Source organism: Lissotriton vulgaris, chromosome 11, assembly GCF_964263255.1.
Source record: "Lissotriton vulgaris chromosome 11, aLisVul1.2, whole genome shotgun sequence".
Classification (NCBI taxonomy): Eukaryota; Metazoa; Chordata; class Amphibia; order Caudata; family Salamandridae; genus Lissotriton; species Lissotriton vulgaris.
The window spans coordinates 1,097,011,354-1,097,033,267 of record NC_141699.1 but is presented as its reverse complement, the minus strand read 5'-3'; the positions used below and the strand labels follow the sequence as shown (position 1 = coordinate 1,097,033,267).

General features: G+C 46.8%; 1 protein-coding gene across 1 annotated transcript in view; it reads right to left on the bottom strand.

Moving 5' to 3' along the window:
• Positions 1 to 6,945: 6,945 nt before the first annotated feature.
• The window catches only part of LPP (LIM domain containing preferred translocation partner in lipoma), a 327,664-nt gene continuing 312,695 nt past the window's right edge, over positions 6,946 to 21,914 (bottom strand). The window contains exons 8-10 of the mRNA XM_086944622.1: positions 15,250 to 15,370; positions 7,936 to 11,499; positions 6,946 to 7,541 (exon numbers count right to left, since the gene is read on the bottom strand). Of these exons, the coding sequence (XP_086800748.1) occupies positions 11,371 to 11,499; positions 15,250 to 15,370 (250 nt within the window). The 3' untranslated portion in view covers positions 6,946 to 7,541; positions 7,936 to 11,370. The remainder of the gene's footprint in view (positions 7,542 to 7,935; positions 11,500 to 15,249; positions 15,371 to 21,914) is intronic.

The following is a 21,914-nucleotide window of genomic DNA, read 5'->3' as shown; positions in this document are numbered from 1 at the left end:
GGGGCGGTGCCAGCCGCCGTTCACCTCCGCGCCCTCACAAACCACAGCGATCTCATGTGAGGAAGTTGAGAAAGTCCCACAAAGTGGAAACCAAGAGAAAGAACATCAGAAAGCAAACCTCGCCCCAGGCGCAGGTCTCCATGCTTAGGGTTGTGTTTCAATGCAGCACAGAAATGGAACCATGACCTCACATTTCTCATGTAGAACTAGACGCACGAAGGCGCGGTGCGTGGAAAATTTATTTTCAGAGACACGTGGCAGAGTTACACTCTGTTAAGGTAGAAAATAGCGTCTAGGTCAGCCTAGCAAGTACCCCAAAGTGATCGAAAGATGAAACGTGTCGCATCCCCAAGAGGTGTACGGAGAGAAGCGTGCTTCAGTGCACTTGTCTCCATTACACCCAGAGTCGTAGATAGAAAGGAGTGTGAATTTATGCTGCTAGCCACTGCATCACACAGAGCGACAAGCTGGTAAACGAGCAAAGTTCCACAAAAAACATCTCCAAAAGAACTGAGCACCTATGTCAATATATGCGACTGAGGCTATTTTGAGGTAAAACTAAATGTTGGTGTTGTACATATATTCTTCAATTAGACCATGCTCCCCGGTTTCAAGATAGTGGTGATTTCCACAAACTTCCATTCTCCTACTGCCACCAGACACAAGAGTTGTGTGGTATGAAAGCACCAACACCCCGGCAGCTCCACAGCACTGCACTATCTGTAGCTTTACCCGAGCAGGAGCTCAGAAGCCTGAAGCTGATTTTCGAACAAGAACTAGATGGAAGTGAATCTATTGGCTGATGCTAGCCGCCCACTCAAAACATGTCAAACGCCCCCTCCCTTGGTTGGTTCGGAGGCCCCAGAAACCACCACCACGAGCAGCGAAATGGGAACATCTCACGTCTGAGCCTTGTCAATGTTGAGCAGCCGAAGTCAAAGCAAAGAAAACAGCAAATGAAAAGGAAAACCAAAGTGTGAACGTTTGGGGAATTAAAAGCATATGTTTGATTGCGCGTACACTACTCCCAGCCTCTACTGTAAAAGTAGTGTTGAGGGAACAGACATTCTACAAGGTGAGGCATTGGGTTTGCAGTTCGGAGCTTCAGTCTTGGGTCAGCCTCTGAGTCGCAGTGTGATACAAGGCAAGGGCCCTATTGGAGGCATCTGGGAGGATACGTTCCTGATGCATATTTGGGGTCAGAGTCGGCTCTTCAGCTCAGGAATGAATCCTCGCCCACGTTTACCAGCAAACTGGGCAGGAGGGTTTTTTTCTTCCTGCAGCTACCCAAGTCAACAGACTCGGATCTCACTTGAGCCACCCAGCAGGATTCCTTCAGTCGTGCAAGGCTTGCACAACTTCACGTGCTGCGCTACAGGGGAGGTGCTGGTGCCCACCTGCAAAGACCCCAGATCATCACTCTGTGCATTTAAAGCAGTGGAACAGTTTGCCAATGACGAGAAGTGACAGCCACGTGCACTGCAAGCGCAGCATTTGATCACCGGGTAGAGCACGCAAACACTACCTTATTGGGACGAGAACCCAAATGCATGTTTAAAAGGCATTCTTGAATTATAAAACACTATACAGACCCCAGAGCAAGGCCCTGCAGCTTGGGGGCCCTGGAACTGTGTCCATTTCAGGAAAGTCGGCAGTCGGTGTAGACATGGCAAGCCAAGAACAAGCACGTGTGAAGCACTGTCACCCACTGCACATGGCTCGAGGCATGTGGAAACAAGACAACCCAGAGTGTGTTCGTCTAGCAATTAGTGTCAAAAAAGAAAAACACTTGTGCTGCTCAAACAAGCGTCTGATCAACTGAGGTAAAGTGAAAGGTAGTAATCAGAATTCAGCACCATAGAGCATGTTACAAAAAACTGACGGAAGAAAAAAAAGAAGCGAGTCTGTTTTAAAGAGCAAGAGGAATTACAAACATCCGTTACTGGCAGATTTTTTTAAAAAATCAGGTTGCTGACTAGGGGCTGTTTTGTCTGGTAAAAACAAAGAGTTCTGACATCCTAAACTTGGCAACAAGTCCCTGGTGAGCTCGGGGTCCATGAGATGTGGGGAGGTTATGCAGCCTCGTGGCGTCCTGCTGGAGGTCACGAGGCACACATTGTGCATGAACGATGGCGCGCTTCTAGCGCACAAAAGACGCCCAAGCTCGGCTTGGCGCTCTGCAGAGAGCTGCCCGCCCTGTTCCCGGCTCCACCGCGCACGCAGTATAAAAAGCACAACAGCAGGAGCTGTTTTCTTGCTTCTTGGCAGCTGCGAGGCCTGGTCAGCCCCTCCGATGGGCCGTCTCCAAGCCTGGAGGCCATGTGCTCGGCAGCAGGCTTTGAAGCGCTGCCTTTCTGGGAAGTGTGAGTCAGAGCTGCATTCCACGCTAAGTCAAGTCAAAACTTCCTGTCTCCCAGCAGCCCCCTCGCCCCTCCTTCCTGGGGAGGGAGGGAGGGCCGCGCTGGGGCCGGAGCACGTCCGCGCTCTGCAGCATTACGCACACCGAGCCGAGGAGCTACAGAGACTGGCTCCACCTCGTGCCAAAGAAACAGGCTCCATCCAGGGCCTACAGTAGGACGGCTCCAGCGCTTAGAGGCCTGTCCTGGGAATGTGAGCTCTAAGGAGGTGTTCCAAGCCAGCAGTTAGGAGCACAGCAACGCGCTGGAGTGACCTCCAGGCGCGCTCCCGCCCCAAGGTGGCGCCTGCAGCCAAGATCACAAGATGTCAACCAACTGCAAACAGCACATCCTCTGTGCGCATAAACGAGGAGCGCTGTGCACGCGCCAGGAATGCAAACACGATTCGAAATAGACAAAATATTTATACACGCATCCGGGTCTGTCAAGGCACAGTGCGTCCTGTGCCACGAAAGCAGAACGCGCCCGGCTGGGAGAGGCGAAAGGAACTGGAATGTACTCCCACCTGTGAAGAGCAGAGCCGCAGACTGTTCCAGGGATGGGGATTAGCAAGCGCTAAAATGCCTCGAAAGCCGCCATGGAAAAAATAGCAAGCCAGGATGCGATCCAGCTGTGAGCGGCTGGCCACACGCACCGGAGTGTGTGCGTGTCCCTGGCCGCGCCCCAGCCGTCCTAGCATGCTTCCAATTTAGAATTTCCAGTAATCGGTTTACTATGTTATTTAACCCCTTCCAGCTAGTTTGCCAGTAAGTCTGCGGCTGAACCAAAACAAACGCCTCTTCAACAGACTCCCTGGCAAGCCCCTAGGACCGCGCCTTCGGTGGCGGCAGGAACCGCATCTGTGGTGCGTACCGCAAGAAGACTATGGAAAGCTCGCACGTGCTGAAAACAAGGGGTCTTCTTTTCTTTGGTTTTAGAGGAGAGCGCAAGGCAATGGCTGCTCTCCCTACCCACAAGTCCCTGTGAGCCGTCTCCGCTGGAGTGATGGGGTACTGCAAATGTACTGGCGTACTGAACCGAAGATTTGTATGAACGAGCAAGAATCGGGCAGAAGGAGCGCACGGGTCGAGCAGTGGGAGAGCAAAGGCCGAGCAGGGGAAAACATGGGCTGGGCAGCGGAAGATGGGCCGGACCGGGCAGCGGAAGATGGACCGGACTGGGCAGCGGAAGATGGGCCGGGCCGGGCAGCGGGAAAGGTTGGTCCGGGCAGCGTTAGATGGGCCGGGCAGCGGAAGATGGGCCGGACCGGGCAGCGGAAGATGGGCCGGACCGGGCAGCGGGAAAGGTTGGGCCGGGCGGCAGGAGAGGAGAGGCTGCACAATGGGAGCGGACGGCCTGCGCTGCGGATAAGCCACGTCAGGCAGTGAGAGAGCACAGGCTGAGAACTAAATCAACAGAAGTAACACATGAAAGGAAGATAAATACAGACTGTGTACAAATGTAAGTCACTTCACAATCAGACTTTCTAAATGCTTTGTGGACAAAGGAAAGTGCAGACCAACAGTGGGTATTCACAGACCCTGCCAATAATCCCCAGTCATGCTGTGTACTCTGCACTCTACACTCCAGAACTGCAGGACTCCGATCTCGTGCCTACCACAAGTCGCTGGTCTGTGGCCACTGAATCAGTAAAGAGCCATGCAACGAAGGATGACAGACCAGCTGCGGGCACTTTACTACCACACGATGCAGTGACTTGAGGTGTTCGAAGACTGGCTGTGTAGTTGAATATCTGGGGGCACTGGCTGAGACAGCACAGAGGTGTAATCATGGACAATGAACTGCTGTTCTCAGTTGACGTCACTGGGTCACAGACCACAAGCCGACTACAGCTGTTAAAAAGTTTAATATATATGAAATGAGAGCGCTGCCATTTGTATAAAACAATTGCAAGAAATCTCTTCATCGTCTAAGAGGCACAGACCCCGCACTGGCTTCTCAAAAGTCCAATTCTCAATTCAGGGTGACTTGGCTTTTCATCACTTCCTATCTTGGATGGCTGAATCTCCATTCAGCCACTCGAAGAGATGGTGGTCTGTCGCACTCTGGGCCGAAAGTGAAGCCAGGATTAAAACCCAGTGCTCCTAGTGCTAACGTCTTCAACATAACCACCAGAGGCAATCTCCTTCCCTTTGAGTGTCATGAAGCATCTGATCTGTGAAGACTAATGACTACGTCCTTAGAGGTCTCTGTTTCATGGTCACGTTAAGGTTGGACACTAAGGTGAGGAATACCACACCCCTCAACATTACTAACTGGAAAAACACACCTTAAACTGGTGTAGCAAACACTTCTTGTGACCCACAACCGTGGTCTGTTAGGACGACACACAGAGTCAACATGTGTGTCTGGGCATGTCAGACCTCCATGACTATCTGAAGAAAAGTCTTCTCTGTAGGCTGTGCGCTGCCAAGAAGCAAGGCCCAGGAGATACAGGCCTCCTTTGTCTGCAAGTGGTTGGGGCCTCCAAAAGGAGAGATAAAGTTGTAGCTTTACAGTGAAAACTAGTTAACAATTAACAGGAAAAGGAACAAAAATAGTTTTTTCCTGTGCATGGGGAGCACTCCAGAGGCAATAAGGAATTTGGCCTTGAATACCCAACATTCCTCAAGAGTTCTTGCACCCGCATCAGTCATGAACTCACCTTCAACTCTCCAAATCCCAATATTGCCACATCAACATCTATGTAATTAAAGGGCAGTTTACGTGGGTAAAAGCTATAAAAAAATCAGCCAAATTACAACAGCTTTTATAAAAGGCAAATAGGCTGAAAGATGAGGCAGTGGACGGGGCTGATGGAAAACCATCACTTCTTTTGTGTTTAGTCCTACAGGAAAAACTGCAGCAAAAACACAAGACCTGGTTTGGAATCCCAGGGCATCTTGTGATAGGTCAGGGCCAGGCACCTAGTGGACAACACATGTACAGCGCTTAAACTTCTTGCACATTGACTAGACATGAGCACTCACACCAAACAGCGTCCACGCCCCAAAACAAGGTGCAGCAGAGAAAGAGAAGAAAGAAACTGCTAACTCCAAAGAGTTCTATGAACCCGAGACGAAAAGCAAAACAAAAGATTCTCAGATGTGGAATTACCAATGACAAACTGTTAGTAAACATTTTTCAAGAAGTCTGACTAAAACGGAGAACAAAAATGATATTGCCATTAACATTCCAAGCAATAAAGTAAAAAAAATCTTTATTCTGGCATTCTCAGATGTGTCTTCATCTCACATTTATGGATCAACACATCTATAAACACTGAAAAAGGAACCAGGCGCCCCGTCTAACTGTCAATAAAAAAAAGAGCCGGGTGCCCTAAAGATGGAGACAAGAGTGACAAATATGAGATGAACTGTCACTGGGAGAAGTCCGCTGCCAGCCAGAGCTCAGGGTTAACTTGGGTACGTACTCGGTACTGGCTGGTCTTCACCCTCATTGCACTGTTGCAAAATGGAGGCGTTTTAGAAATCTATTTGGACAATAAGAGAAACGAAGAACGCTACTGAGGTGTTATGTCATTGCCACTCGGGACACGCGCAAAACGAATTGTAGATGTCGCTCCAAAGAGGACAGCTACCTTTAAGTCGTGAAAGAGACACTAGCAGTCCATTTAAGAGTTGTGAGTGTTGTCTCTATGTACGCAGATATTCTTACTTCATAAATATATATAAACAGGCCTAATCACACTGGTGCAAGGACAAGAAAAGCAAGAGGTGGAGCGAAGGCTTTGGACACTGCTGGCCACGAAGCATCTCGCTTTTTCTTGGATTCCTTTGATTCGGAGACCTTAAAATCAGTGGACAGTGTCGAACCCCAGCGCAGAGAATGACCAGCGTTATGGAGAAGCCCCAACTAGGCAGGGCACAGAATGTATGCAGTAGTCTTGCTAGTAGGGCACATTACTACGTGCATGATGATCTTGCTTCTTCTAGTAAAATACATTACTACGTCCAGAGTGGTCTTGCTTCCACTAGTTAGCCGATTCACGTCAACCCAAGACAGCTCAGTCCTATCTCTGCGGGGACGATTTACAAATGTTGGAAAGTTTCCAGCATTCAGGATGAGATGTAAAAATCTTTATCTAAGTTTTATTTGATTACATTTGGCCAATACTTAGGCGGTGGGTGTTCTGAGGGAGCTCGGTTAATGCTCATTCCATGCGGATTGGAAATGTTGTGTTGGTTTTCTCTTAAGTTACAAAGCTTTAAGAAGACTGTGTGCAGAACCAGCTAGAGTGAGTCAGGACAGTTAACCGTATCTTATCTGGATTACTTACAGCTTTGTGTGGAAAACTATGACTAACGGTCAGTTTAGCTTTTGCATCCAGACTCTGGGCCGCCTAGTTTTTAGTTTATTCTAGTCAATGGTCTGTTAGTGGATTCGTTTGAAAAGGATTTAATTAACTGAACAAGTAAAGGTCATTATTACTATATCAGCATATGTAACTTTTATTTCCTTGAGAAACTACTTCATTTTACATCCTCATTGAATATGCGGGTGTTCCCTAAAAGCGCATACTCATGTCTTTGCTGTTAACACATTTGTATGCTTTTCTGTGGTTGAAGAAACTACCTGCAGGTGGTCTGGTGAATACATGCAAACTCATGAGATTGTTTGCGTGTACTCTTGCTGGTGCACCATGCGGGACACAATGCCACAACCAGCTCTATTCCTTCAAATACTGGTAGAACGTATGTATTCATAAAAAAAACAGCCATTCAGGAATTACGTTTGCTAAGTAGTGATTTAATTTGTGTTTGCTCTTGGATTCTATTTGTAGCGCTCATTCGGGTTCGCTCTTGAATTCGATTTGTAGCGCTCATTCATGTTCGCTCTTGGATTCTATTTGTAGTGCTCATTTGTGTTCACTCTTGGATTCGATTTGTAGCGCTCATTCTTGTTCGCTCTTGGATTCTATTTGTAGTGCTCATTTGTGTTCACTCTTGGATTCGATTTGTAGCGCTCATTCTTGTTCACGCTTGGATTCGATTTGTAGCGCTCATTCATGTTCGCTCTTGGATTCTATTTGTAGTGCTCATTCGTGTTTACTCTTGGATTCAATTTGTAGAGCTCATTCATGTTCGCTCTTGGATCTATTTGTACCGCTCATTCGTGTTCACTCTTGGATTCGATTTGTAGCGCTCATTCGTGTTCGCTCTTGGATTCTATTTGTAGTGCTCATTTGTGTTCACTCTTGGATTCGATTTGTAGCGCTCATTCTTGTTCGCTCTTGGATTCTATTTGTAGTGCTCATTTGTGTTCACTCTTGGATTCGATTTGTAGCGCTCATTCTTGTTCACGCTTGGATTCGATTTGTAGCGCTCATTCATGTTCGCTCTTGGATTCTATTTGTAGTGCTCATTCGTGTTTACTCTTGGATTCAATTTGTAGAGCTCATTCATGTTCGCTCTTGGATCTATTTGTACCGCTCATTCGTGTTCACTCTTGGATTCGATTTGTAGCGCTCATTCGTGTTCGCTCTTGGATTCTATTTGTAGTGCTCATTCGTGTTTACTCTTGGATTCGATTTGTAGCGCTCATTCGTGTTCGCTCTTGAATTTTATTTGTAGTGCTCATCTGTATTTGCTTTTGGTTTCTATTTGTAGTGCTCATCCGTGCTCGCTTTCAGGTGTGTGTGTGTGTTTTAGTTTCTGCTGGTAGCGGCTCATATTAGATCCATCTCCAAGTGTTTTTCTAATTCTCAACTTCAGGGTCGAATTTAACGTTCAGCCGTTTGTGTTAACTTCTTGTCTGCCCTTTGTGTTGGTGTTTCCCTTTTAGGTCATAGTCTGATAGTAGAGTCATCCCTTAGTGTGACTTAGTTACAAATTATGCTTTTATTTCTACTTCTAATATGTACATTTTTAGGCATTAGTGCTCTATTGATCTTTAAGCTCACAGCGTGTGTCCGATTTAAGCTCATCTTAGAGTCCTGTTTTTTTTAGTTTCACTGCTTAAAGTTTTACCCGTGTGTGCCCTCGGTTTTTGCTTCTGAGAAGTACTTTATATAAAAAAAACATACCTTCTTGGCCTAACTGCTGGGTGGAATTTGTACCTCACATCTGGAATGACTGATCTCACTGCACCATATTGGAAGACTGGGCGAGTGGCTACGAGACGTAAAGATTTTGATTAAAGGCCTTTATACAGAAGTAACCCTGGTAAACATTCATGTGTTGCTTACAAGAGACAGAGGCCATGTATTCAATCAGTGAAAGGTGAGTTTTGGGTGATCTGTTAGTACTAAAGAAGTCCTTGTTTATAGGTCTTCAAAATACATTTAGTCCAAAAAGAAGTCATTTGCTCGGAATCCTCCATCTACAAGACAGGGGTTTACCAGCCAAGGTCAGCCTTGTCTGCTCCAAACCCTACCTGCTGCTGAAGCAATGGATGATCCGCTTCTTAAACTTCGAAAATTGAAGGAGCGGTTCCCCCGAAATACCTGATGCAGTTTCCAGAATGAATATGTTCCCTAAATATCTTTGGAAAGGCCTTGAAGGCAAAAGCGGGGGAGAACATCTGTGCAACCTGAAGATTAACTGAGGTAGCTAAAGATAGTGTTTCTAGGAAAACAACAAGTAGGCTTTGTAGACTACAACCTACTCTGGTAAGTAGTAAAGATACTCTACAGAACACGCCCTACTCCGCTGAAAAGGGAAGGCACTGTACATACCACACCTCACTCTGCAGAGCAGTAAACACACTACAGACCATGCCCTCCTCCAATGAGTAGGTAGGCACTCTACTGAACAAACTGAATTCTGCAGAACAGTTAAGACACTATACGGACCACGCCCCCTTTGCGGAGCAGCATAGGCACTCTAGTACAACTGTGTTGCGTTTAAGCTAACAGTAGCAACAGAATTTATAAAAATGGGTAATCATCAAAAAGCGACAATATTTTGGGCGCCTCTGCAAGTAGAAACCCTTCACCCTTTCCAGAGCTACTCAATAGCATGCGGCGATGGTGGCAAACAAAGTCATAACCCACCACCTGACGATCATTCACCCCTCTCTGGGGCATTCACATATGTGCACGTTCTCTCCCCCTCCCAAAAAATTGAAAAATCAAGTAGCAAATTCATCTTGGAGATGGGTCTCTTGGAGCACAGCGCCGGGCAGCCATCTCATTCCAAAGATGGTGGATGCTTTAAATAAGCCAAGTTACAAACAACGGCAAAGCTAAAAAAGAGACTAATGCGTTGGGAGCTACGTGTTACCAACACATTAAAGTCTTTCTATTATTTATAGGCAACCTCTCAAACCCCAACATGTCTGCTATTTTCTGGATCAGACTATATTTGTGTACTTACATCTGCCTTGCACATGCCAATCAATTCAGACTTTTGTACCAGAGGTACGGATTTTAAACAAGTTCAGAAATATAAATTCAGCCATGTGAAGGTGATAAAAGATGAAGAATAGCTACAAGAGAGATGGGGGCCATTTAACGCGTGTGTCATGTTCCAAGACACAACCAGGGGTCTTGGTGCTTTATGAATCTGATGACATTGGAGAAGAGCGGAGTCAGAGGTGTGCCAAGGGGACGTGAAGGGGATGTGCGATGGTGGGAAGCCGAGGACCAGGTCTGAACACACCAGAGGCTCAGAGGTAGGATCACCCTGCCATATCATTGGGACCTCATGACTGCTCTGGAATGAGGAAGAAACCTGAAGACATTCAACTTATTACTGGCAATGTAAAGCAAATGATGCTGGGAGAGGCCTTTACAACCTAATATCATTTATACACTAATACTGCATAGAAGGCAATCGCTTCCTGTATAAATAAAGACTTCAGGGTTTGTGTTTCCTATGGTTGATGAATGCTTTTGAACTTGATCCATGAGCTTTCAAGAAGCATTTTGTCTCAGTGGGCAGCTCACAGGCCATCACTGCTAAACTAACTCATTGAAGCATCAAATATTAAAACCCATCGGCAACTTGATATTTTCAATTATCACACACACGTAACACACGCATACGAACACAACCACACTTACAAGATAGTGTTTGGTTGTTAGGCTAGATCAGTGAGTGGATTCACAGATCACTCCAAGGATCCCTGCTCAGGTAGGTCCCTAGCAGCATGCAGAAATTCACACTGGGTAAGAGGACAACGATGGGGCCCTACTGTCCTGAGCGAGAACAATGATGACCGGAGGTCGACAAGGTACACATTCGATGTGTGAGGGATACAGGAACACCCTCATGCTCAACACCTGTACTGGCCACAATGGCTAACACTCATGGCCATCTCACCTACCCTTTGGCACAACAAAAGAAAACTCTTTCGACGCCCACAACCAGCACTTCAAGAACGCTCTTAGGGAAGAGAGGGGACGAGAATCATGCATCTACGACAACACCGACAAGTTATCGATAGCTATCCAAGCAAAATTACCCAATTCAGTAGAATAATTCACTCAATCTTATGCCACACAAATTTTTGAAACTTCCTGTGTTGTAAATTCTGTCCCTGGAGTGTTATCAGCATGTTCATAAAAAATGCACATTTATGTCTGAAGGCCAACTTACAGTGTTCCAAAGCACCAGGGAACTTTTAACGTCTTGACTGGCTAACTATCGTTTCATGCCGATGTGCAAAAAAGAAGGTTGTGACACTATAAAGGAAGGCCAAACCGGTGAGGACATCAAAGTTCCTGTACAATTCATATGAATGCGATCAGAAAAAGTTAACTGTGTCTAGACAGGGAAAGGCATTTACGTGCGTGAAGACCCATCATAGAGTCTTTTGTGTTCTGTATAGTGTGAGAAGGAGAAATCCTAACCTATTCTCAATGTGCTTCTTGTGATCTATGAATAAATCAGCATCTCTTTCTAACTCAGTCCTCTTTGTCGTTCAGTACGAATGAAGGCCCTGGATAGGGGAGAAGTGACCAATACATAAAGATGTGCTTTCTTTTTAGCATGCAGACTTCGAAGTGGGCTCAGAGGTCAGTGCTGGCCTTGGCGGTCAAATCCCTGATTCGGGTCGAGTTGCAGGTCTTGCAAAGGATGTGTCCATCGAGGGGGTAGCAGCCCTGGTTGTCACCTTCGGACAGGAGGACTCTGCAGTCCTGAAAAAAAGGAGATAAAAAAAGGAATCAGCAAAATTAAGGAGAGTACGAAGGCCGACCATACTAAAAGGTAATTCAGAAAGGGGAGTCAAGGCAACTGGGGGATTTAGAAGGGTTTACGGTAAAAATAGTCCCTGTATTGAATTAACTTCCCTAACTGTGTAAGGATCCTCCTTGGACACCTCCGTGCTGAAGAGGTCTGGTGGACAAGAGCAGGATTTCATCTGAATACCATAAGTAGTCCTACTGGAGTAAAGATCTGGTACACCTTTTTGGCCTCACATGACATTTTCTATCTCAGTCTATTGACTCTTACGAAACACCCAACTCAAACACCTTACCGAGGCTAACGTCAGACTGATCCTCAAGGGTGCGAGGCCCTAGGGTCCCAAAAACTTTCCAGTAGCATCAGTTAAGACGACAAAGCTTGAAAACAGTAGTAAAGCCAATGTCTGTGGGTCAAAAGTGTACACAGCTATAACCGGACCATTTGCAGATAACTCATGTGGTGATGGAATTCAGTTGTATCCAATGGAGGTCAAAATGAAATACCACGAGTAAAAGAATGAGACGGGTTTCTGTAATATCTTTAGGCTACTCTGAGCACGAAGCTGGTGATTAGAGCTCTTCTTGCGGACACTGAATCTGAAGGGCTCTTAACAGTATTTTTGGTGTTCCATGTCAAAGATCCGCTCTACCATTGAGCCAAAACTGGTCAGAAGCTGAGCCTTTTATCTCTGATAATGCATTGTTAGTGGTAGTAATTTCAATTTAAGTAGCCACAGTAAACGTGCACAAGCCCACTCACCAGCCTTCCACTGCTGCGTCTGAGATACCTCGCAAGGAATGAGTGTAAGTGCAGAGTGGACGCCCTTCTGTTATAGCACGCGTCTGTTCTACCAAGTTTCGGTAGGATCATAGAAACCGACACGTTTATGTGATGAAGTGGAGTACCAAATGATAGTTTCAGGCACTGTGGTTCTATGGAAATCTGAACTATCATTGGCCAGAGTAAATACTTAGTAAGACCAAAAGGGAAAGGGGATTGGGGATATGGAACAGATCGGCTTTCTGCAAAAACAACCTGCATAAAATTCAATTTTGTGCTTTTATGTTAAAAGGCAAAGTTCAGGTTGGAAGAAATGTAGTTAACTGGAACCATCAAACACTGAATATTTTAACTAAACAGTTTCAAACCCCTAAAGATGTAGCTGAATTATAAATCCCTTTGGATTAACTTTTCACGTTGATGTCCCCTTATAATCACATTTTTATTTAATGGCTAGCCATGATTTACATTTGAATGCTTTTCTAATCAATTGTTGTTTTAATGCAATAACCAATATTTAAATGGTTTTATTTTTTTGAGGTTTTTATTTACTAGTTTAAAAGAGTATTATAATTCCAATATACGACCCTTACATAGATACAATTCTCCCATCACCCGATACAGGTAAAATGATAGTTTGGAGATTGACTGAAGCACTACATTGATTACTTACCCCAAAAGATGGACTGATAACAGTAGAGATTTGTATTTACATGAGGGCAGATGGAAAGGATATACTGTTTAGATGGTTTACTGAGGCCATTAAAAGTAAACCGTGCTTTCAAAAGCTGAAGAGTTAAAGGATGGATTGGTTTACTTGCTGGAAGCTCCAGACTAGAACTGTCGAGGTTCTTGCTTGATGATTCCTGGTGGAATCAGCAAGATCCCCTTCTTCAAATATGATGTTTATTAATTTCCAGGCATAAAAAGAAAGTGTCAGTGTGTTTCTTTTGCATGAATAGGCACACCACCACAGATTAAGAGGAATTAAATCTAGAATGCATTTCTTCCTTCGTGAATTATGTTCAGATACGCGACCCATTAAAGGGTTTCCATCACTCACTGGAAACAAAGTAAGCTCTGATGGTGCATCCGCGGGCTCACTGAAGAGGGTGCTCAGAATTCTTCTGGCTTGCTATTGAAACAGACCATGACAAGAATCAACAGCTCCTGCGGTGGGACGAGCATCTTCATCCATACCTCTGTCACCAACGAAACGTGTTTACACACTTCCAGCTGACTTAAGTAGCTCACAAAGGCTAGCTCAGAAAATAACCCAAAAGCAAAGGAGGTACATCTCGGTCTTCGCAATATTGGTGACAATCTCTACAAGATTAACCCAACCAATCCTGTCCCAGGCCACATTCCACGCACGAAGAACACAACCAGCTTCTTCACTCGCACCCTCCGCCGCAGAGTTCGGACTTTTACTGCGTCAGACACAAATTTCCCTTTGCGTGAGAAGGAGCACAGGCAAAGTGGAAAAATTATGAAAATATGCAAAGGAAACTTGAACTGGACAGATGCAGGGACACAGTAAGGTATAAAAGACCAGCTGAGGGGAACTGTCCTTTCTGTCAATTTTCTCTCAGCCTGTCCAGTCAAGTTGCAATGCTTTGTTTGGGCACAGGCCGTGGTAGTCTTGCGCGCACCAAGAGTTGTTGGAAAGAAAGTTCAGACGAGGGAAACATCTTGGAGGAATCCAAGGATGACCTGTTCTGCCATAAAAGTTAAATAGAAAACACCTGAAACGCTGAGGAATCCAGCAGGATATTGAACCATTTACATGAAGAGGGACTACCGGGTATTTCAGTCGTACAGCAACTGGTATTATCCGTGAAGCACGGGAAAGGATCTGTGGGCCTGGGCATGGCTACAGGAAACCAGCAGGGAGCAGGGAGCAAGGGCTGTAATAGGGTATAGCTTTCAGTTCACAGTTTCCAAGATTCGGAAAGGTTATAAAAGAGACTGAAGCTCATCAGGTAGATAAAAAAAGAACGCAAAACATTGGGGGAATGCTACTTAGCAACGTTCTAGCCAGGTGCAGGTTTTGTGGGCCCCGGAGGTAGTGTGGTTTGGCTTTCTCAGTTCTTGACCCCGCTATGGAACAGACTTTCTTTGGGTGTCCTGCAAATGGCCTGCCATGGAAGCCTTAGTCAAGTTTTAAAATCCTATTGGTTTCACTAAGTGTCTCCACCACTTTCTTTCTATTACTGCAACTTTGCATTTACAGTGCCAAGAAGCCTGTGGGTTACTCTCTCACTCCCTCATCAATCTGACATTAGTCAATGGGCCTCGGGGATTTGGAGGTGGTCACTCATAAGGCCTAAGGTGCTGGACAAAGACGGTATGATTCGAACAACGGGGACGATGGATTCTCTGCAATCAATAGACCGCATGCCTGCGGGACTTCCAAGGTGGGCACTTGCATGGCCTGAGAAGGGGACAAAGATGTTATGATCAAAGCAATGGCCAGCGGGTCCCAGGGGGAGCTCCCAAGGTGGCCGAGCTTGAATTCCTGCGGTCAGCGAGTCGCTAGTATGAGTCAAGCAAGGGTTGCTGGATTGCCTGCAGTCAATGGGCAGCGGGTCTTCTATGGAGGCCGATTGTTTGGACAGAGATGCTGAAAAAGATGGTTTGATTCAAACCGGGAGGCTGGATTGCCTACAGTCAACACGCCTCAGGATCTTCCAAGGTGGCCAAGCTGAGTTGCCTGAAGTCAGCGAGCGAGTCTTATGGTCTCGCAAGGTAGTCGGTTCCTTGGCTTCCGATGGTGTCACTCAAGCATCAAGGAGGCCAGAGAGACAGTCCAGAGATTTGAAAAGAATATTCTAAGCAAGTGATGTTCTAAAGAAGAGAGCAGCATTACAGACACTACCCAGGAATGTGGTAATAGCAGTCTCATATTGGGTCAGACTTACCTCACAGCGGTAACAATCTACGTGGAAGTCCCGGTCCAAGGCGACAATGCGAACGGTCTCCTCCTGACCGGCGGCCGGCATGATGGCCTCCCTGCACACCGAGCACCTTGGTGCAAATTTTCTGAAATGAAGCCACAAGGTTTTGTTAAACACAGAGACATGTCACACTTGTTAGCTGGCATCACCTGTAGAGTACAGTTACGCATAGTATTGCATCAATGCAGACATTGAAATAACCTCACCCCAAAGAGTGGCAGATACCCTCCCAAAGGCTGGACTGGGTGGTATTTTATGGCCCTGTTTGTTCCACACCACTCCCCAGGGCCCCTTCAACCAGCATCTTCTGAACCCCTTCCTGACTGAAGTTATGGACTGACCACAATGCTCACGGTTGGATTTGCAAAGACTTACTTCAGAGTCCGTGAGAGACCACCACACGCGGTAAGTGTCAAAATGTCACGTTTGCGACAACTATTATGAAATACTGACTTGCCTTCCTTGTTTGGTGGGATAAAAGTGAATCCATGCGATGTTCTATGCCTTGGGACCCCCAGTGTGCAAAACAGCCATTAATTCTATGGATGTACATTCATTTATTTGGTCAAAAGCGTTCGAATTTCTATCAGGACAGTCATGGGACAAAAAACAGTCTTGGTGGTCAACAAAGAATCAAAAATAAACAAGATTGAGGTGTGTGCCCTGGCGTCGTCGTGCAAGTGGACGAATGGCTAAAACAGACGTGTATTGTACACATTCACACCACAGACTTCACGGGACAAGGGAATGGTGAGTAGTGACATGCATCAGGCATGACTGACATTTAGACATAGATAGGTTTTTAATAATGTATTTTTGTTAAATGCTTTTATGCCGGCTCTGGTGGCTCACTGGACTAATGCATCCACTGTAGGGACATGTGTTCAACCTCATGGTCACAGGTTCAAATCCCGATGGGTCCACTCAGCCTTTCATCCGTCTGAGGTCGATAAAATGAGTACCATTGAGTTGGGTAACAAACATCTGTTGTTCAGCGCCAAGATGCCCTTCTGGGTGAATGTGCGCTTTACAAATACACGTTAGGTTATGGCTGCGTCTCACCGCTGAAATAACATTATATCTGATGTGACATTCAGACAGTGTTGGGAGGGTATTCTTGGTTTCGTTAAAAGGAATTTTTTTAAAAGATGTTTTGAAATCAAGTTGGAAAGAAAATACGTTGAGCTCGTATATGTCAGGTTGGTGGAATAAGTGCCAGAAGGACTGGGTGGAGGAGCTCTGGGAACTGGGTGGAGGGGGTCTGGGAACTGGGTGGAGGGGGTCTGGGAACCGGGTGGAGGGGGTCTGGGAACCGGGTGGAGGGGGTCTGGGAACTGGGTGGAGGGGGTCTGGGAACTGGGTGGAGGGGGTCTGGGAACTGGGTGGAGGAGTGGGAACTGGGTGGAGGGGGTCTGGGAACTGGGTGGAGGGGGTCTGGGAACTGGGTGGAGGAGTGGGAACTGGGTGGAGGGGGTCTGGGGACAATACTACTTCTCTCAGTCCAAGAGTAACAGGGGAACCCTACTCACTACAGAGCCAGGGTAATAGTTATACAGGAAAAACAGTGGTTCCTGTGGAATGATATACTATGAGGTAATGATACATAAGCACAATCGTAATATAGAGGGTTACATAATGGCAGAGCGCAAAGGAACCACTAACACACCGATTCCAGTGTAGTATATTCTATGGATTTTTTAAACAATAAAGTTAGGAGTAAACATTATACATCAAAACAACATTTGTGAGGTCTTTGGTGGAACGCCACCAATACATAAATCCACTGGAGCGATGGGCTCGAGAGTCTTTCGGCCTCCATCAATGGCACGCCGATCCAGGTTAATACTGCAGCAAAGCGGGCCCTCCACCTGCCGGGGCTGAAGCTGCGGTGCTGGGTGAATCTACAATCATCTAGCGGGATCTCTCGACATCAGGGTAGATAAACTCGACAGGCGTCATCTTGCCGACTACAAGTGGTGTCTGCTTCAGAAGGTGACGCAGGGCCTCCTGGCACAGGGGCACGTCCTTGGTAGGCCTCTTTGCTATGTCTGAAAACATATGGAGACCAATGATTTCCCTCTTTAGGTGCTCCGGGAGAAAAGATCTGCCTCTGTCTATACCAGATACCACAGCGAGTGAAGAAAGAAAAGTCTGATGGGGTTGAGAACAGCTGAGTCTGATGGCACCATACTGGGCTCCGAGAGTCTGGTACTTGGAACTCGACTGGGACCATACGCTATCCACTGCGGCAGCCTTTTTGGGAGTATATGATACCCACATTGGCAGTGCTCATGAAGAGTTACGCAGCAGTACTTTGCTAACCAGGACTACATAGATTCCCTAGAGGGAGCCATGCCTCCATCCTCCTTGCTTCAGCCTCAGGGTCTCCATCGTAGAGACACTGCATGCAGGCAAGCGATACCCTTCCACTGTCTGGGGAAGCTATACTCATTCTATTTGGTGCCATGCCAACCCAGGGCCATCCAAAATTGATCCCACAGGCCCAAATACTGCGACTCACAACCCACAGAGTCCCACTACATGTGCACTGCGCACACACGGCATACACTGCGCACACACGGCATGCACTCACGGCATGCACTGCATACACACATCATGCACTGCATACACACGACATGCACACAGGGTGCTCTTGCAATGTTCTGTGCTTCATAGAACAGCACAAGTTTACACCAAAGGGGCCGGTAGACTGCTCTCACGGACACAGAGAGAAGGGTCTGGTCACAATACGAATGTACAAAAGACCGTTTGCTGCCAGCATCGCTTTACGTGATGTAGCTGGGAGAAGGTGGTAGCCCGCTGCCTGGCAGGAGGCATGCTTGGTGCACCCTTCCATGTCACACAACAGGTCTGGGTCCACCATCATCAGGGACAGGGCTATGCCTCTGCACACACAATAGGTTAGCATGATGCCTGGGCCAAAATAAAGTTAAAGAAACATGTTAAAGTTAAAGAAGCATGCCCCTTTCCAATGCAGTGGACATTCCGTCCCAACATGCTCCTTGTGTACAGGCCATAGGGAAAAAATCTGGTGAGCCGACAAGCGTGCCAAGTTTCGAGAAAAACTGGAGTGCATTGAGAACGCATAACCAATTTTTTCGAAGTCTGCTGGAGACTGTGAGAAAGTTGGCAAATAGGAGCAGCTACAGCAAAGCATTAACAGGTCATGGAGTTTGTCTGATCTGCTACACAACTTGGACCACTTCGAACTGTGGGTTTACCAGAGTTTCTTCCAGAAGTTTGGAAAACACTGGTTTCCAATGCATCAAGGGGGAGCTTAACAGTTATGGATGCAAAAAAGAAGGAAGTGATGGAACCAAGCACCGGACCAATGAGTCCAGGCTCAGATTTCATCACCCAAGTCCACCAGCTCCAAACTACCCGATACGATACTCCCCTTGTGATTGCGTGCTCCAGCGACACTGGGCGCCGCCGACACCGGGCTCCACAGACACCGGGCTCCACAGACACCGGGCTCCACAGACACCGGGCTCCACAGACACCGGGCTCTTCATTTTCCAAACCTCTGTCGCACACTCAGATTGTCTGACTTCACACTTAATTTCCTGACTACCATCCTTCATGAAACAATTACCCTACTGCTCAAAGAATGAATTAAAAGTATCCCCTCCTCCCAGAATAGTGCACATATGTTACAAGTAAAATTGATGCAAGCATGTTTTAAGTTTAACATCTTGCCAAACCGAAAGCGCCCACACACCTGTAGTATTGGTCAAACAAACCTTAATGTGGTGCATCTGAGCAAGTCCTTCTCGATAGAAGACACCCAACAGCAGTAAGTAGAAGAGCAGCCGAACGACGCACAATGCATGTGGGTGCAGCACTCTTAAGCACCTGGTAGTGGCAGGGACACAAGGCCTGTTTAGATACAGGTTGTGGGTACTTGTTGGCACCTTTTCCGCCTCATACCCAACACAATGGGTGCTTGATACTAGAGGGGCGTGTGCCACTGAAAGCTCGAGCCAAGTACCCGGCTCTGGTCGACGTCCTCTTGCACCTTGGAGGCCAAAACGAGCCGAGCAATCATTTGGGTTTACTGCCCACCTCTACGCTCCAACCTCTTGTCAGTGAGACAACTTGAGCATCATTGGGTGGGTATTACTTCAGCTCCAAGACACAGTCTGTTCGAAGTGTGCACCATGTGAAGTGTTAATATTAGTGGTGAGTGGAAGTTGCGGAATGGACTTACGCGGAGAGGCACGGAAATTGAACCAATCTCTGTGCCTCTCCGCAAATTTCCGTCACGTGACACCCGCCCGCCGCTCGCCCGCAATATTAAAAATATTAAAGCCAGAAATAAACTTTAAAACCCTTACCTTAACGCGGAGACATCTCTTCCAGTCTATCGCACCTTCTTGAAACTGCGCATGCGCGGGAGCCTGCGCATGCGCATTCCTCGCCCCGAGTGTGTGGACATTTGCCCCGTTTTTCCGCCTTCTTTGCGGAAGGGCAAATTTCCGCACATTCCGTGGGCGGAACGGAAATGTCTGCCCACCCCTAGTTAATATGCGAGCCCCGGAAGTGTTCCTGGCAAGTATAGACCAAAAGGCGACCAAGTCCCCTGAAGGGCTCCCAAATCTATAGTCACCTATAGCGATCTGTGATGTGCAGCGATATATGACGTATGTGGCCCCAGAAGGACCCATGCGTTGTGCCAGACTCAGCGGCTCTTTATTCCCCCGGCATCCCCAGGGCCTGGGCCCTTTAACGCCACACTTGGCCTGGGCCACTTGGCCTGTGCCCTTTAACGCCACCTTGGCCTGGGCCCTTTAACGCCACAGTCGGCCTGGGCCCACTGAGAGCTACATGCACTGATGGCAGCCACGATTCCCTCTTTAGCTGCCTCCGTGGTGTTGGTGGGCCTCTGCAGCTACACGACTAGGCAGCTCGAAAGCCATCTCCATACAGTCTTTAAAAATATTACCAGAAATATCAAAGCATATTACTGGAGAGGTGACAAAATGATGTTTGGCTAATTATGTGTCACATATAAACACATGAAAATATTTTCTGTAGAAAATAATGCAAAAAGCTGGACTAAGACTGGCATTGGCATGGACGCCACCCTGTTCACTGGCAGCAAGCATGTTTATCTGGCTGCTAGTAAACAAGCAGAAGTCTTTATACACTCCGTTAATTTCCACTTACAAGAAAAGGAAAATATTATTTACCCTGGAAGCCTCTGTTGCTCCTGCCATGTAGTGTTGGTTACAGACATTTGCAAGTTGTTTTTCCTTCGAAGAACCCTTGAGTCACAAAATGTCCTGCGACTTCCTCTTTAGCCAGGAAGTCCAGATGGACACTGACTCAATGGTATATTGTCTTTCACAGCAGGTGAGAATGTTTCTGGAGTATCTGGTTAGCGCGGCTTGATGCACTATGCATATTGTGTAGTGTTAGCTAGTTAATAGGAGAGATGTGCTATTAGCACAGGCCTCCAGGGAAGACAGTGGATTTGAATCTACATGCTATGAATGAACTAGTCACTTTCCTTCGGTAACATCTTTTCTGGTAGAGACCACCTAACCACAGATTCTTCACCTTTTGAATATTCCCGTTTATAAGTCTGGATCCGGAAACTTTAGCATAGCAATTCCCCCTTGCACAGACGGGTGGCGGTGTTCCGTCTACCTCATGCCGCTCTGTCCCACAAGGAAGTGACAGAGAGACCAGTATGTATACGCCACCTGCTCGTGCCAGTTGCTTTCTGAACTCTGTCCGTGCCGACAGACTTGCATCTCACAGAAATCAATATGAAACGTTTTGAGATGGACTCTTAGGATTGGACAATACAAGACCATACCACAGAAAGGGGAAAAGGAAGGGTAGGTGAAGAATTTGCTATCAGAGACTCTACCAGAAAAGGAGTTATAGAAATAATCTTGTTCTTCTGATAGACTTCTAACTGTAGACTGCCCACCTTTTGAATGGATACCAAAGCACTACCGGCCCGGTGGTGGGTCTGTGCAATGACTCAGACCAGGATATCCTCTCTCTGGCAAAGTGCTGGTACCACTGAACCTGGCGATCCAGGCAGTAATGTTTGGTGAACGCGTGGAAGGACAGCCATGTAGCTGGCTTATGTCGAAGACTGGCACACCACGTGCCAGCGCAGTGATAGCAGCCTTTGCTCTGCGGAATGCGCAGCACGCAAGGCTTCTGGGGGCTGCTTATTGGCTAGTCCATAACAGATCTTAATAACAAGAGAATCCATCTAGAGATCCTCCTTTTCGGTACGGATTTGCCCGTACATGCCCAGGAAAACCTGATAAGCAGTTGGTCATCCTGTTGAAATTCCCTGGTCCTCTTGATGTAAAAACGAAGGCCCTCTTAGGATCGAGACGATGTAGCCCTTCCTTCTCCTTCGACGGATGAGGTGGTGCATAGAATTTTGACAAGGTAATGGACAATCCTAAATCAAAGGGCGTCACTACCTTGGTTAGGATTGCTGCTTTTGTTCCAAGGACTAATTTGTCTGGAAAAAAGGAGACAAATGGTGTGACAGAAGACGAGGCTTGACGTTCACTCACTCGCTTGGCAGATGTTATTGCAATGAGGATGCCGTTTCAAGCATGAGTTGGCATAAC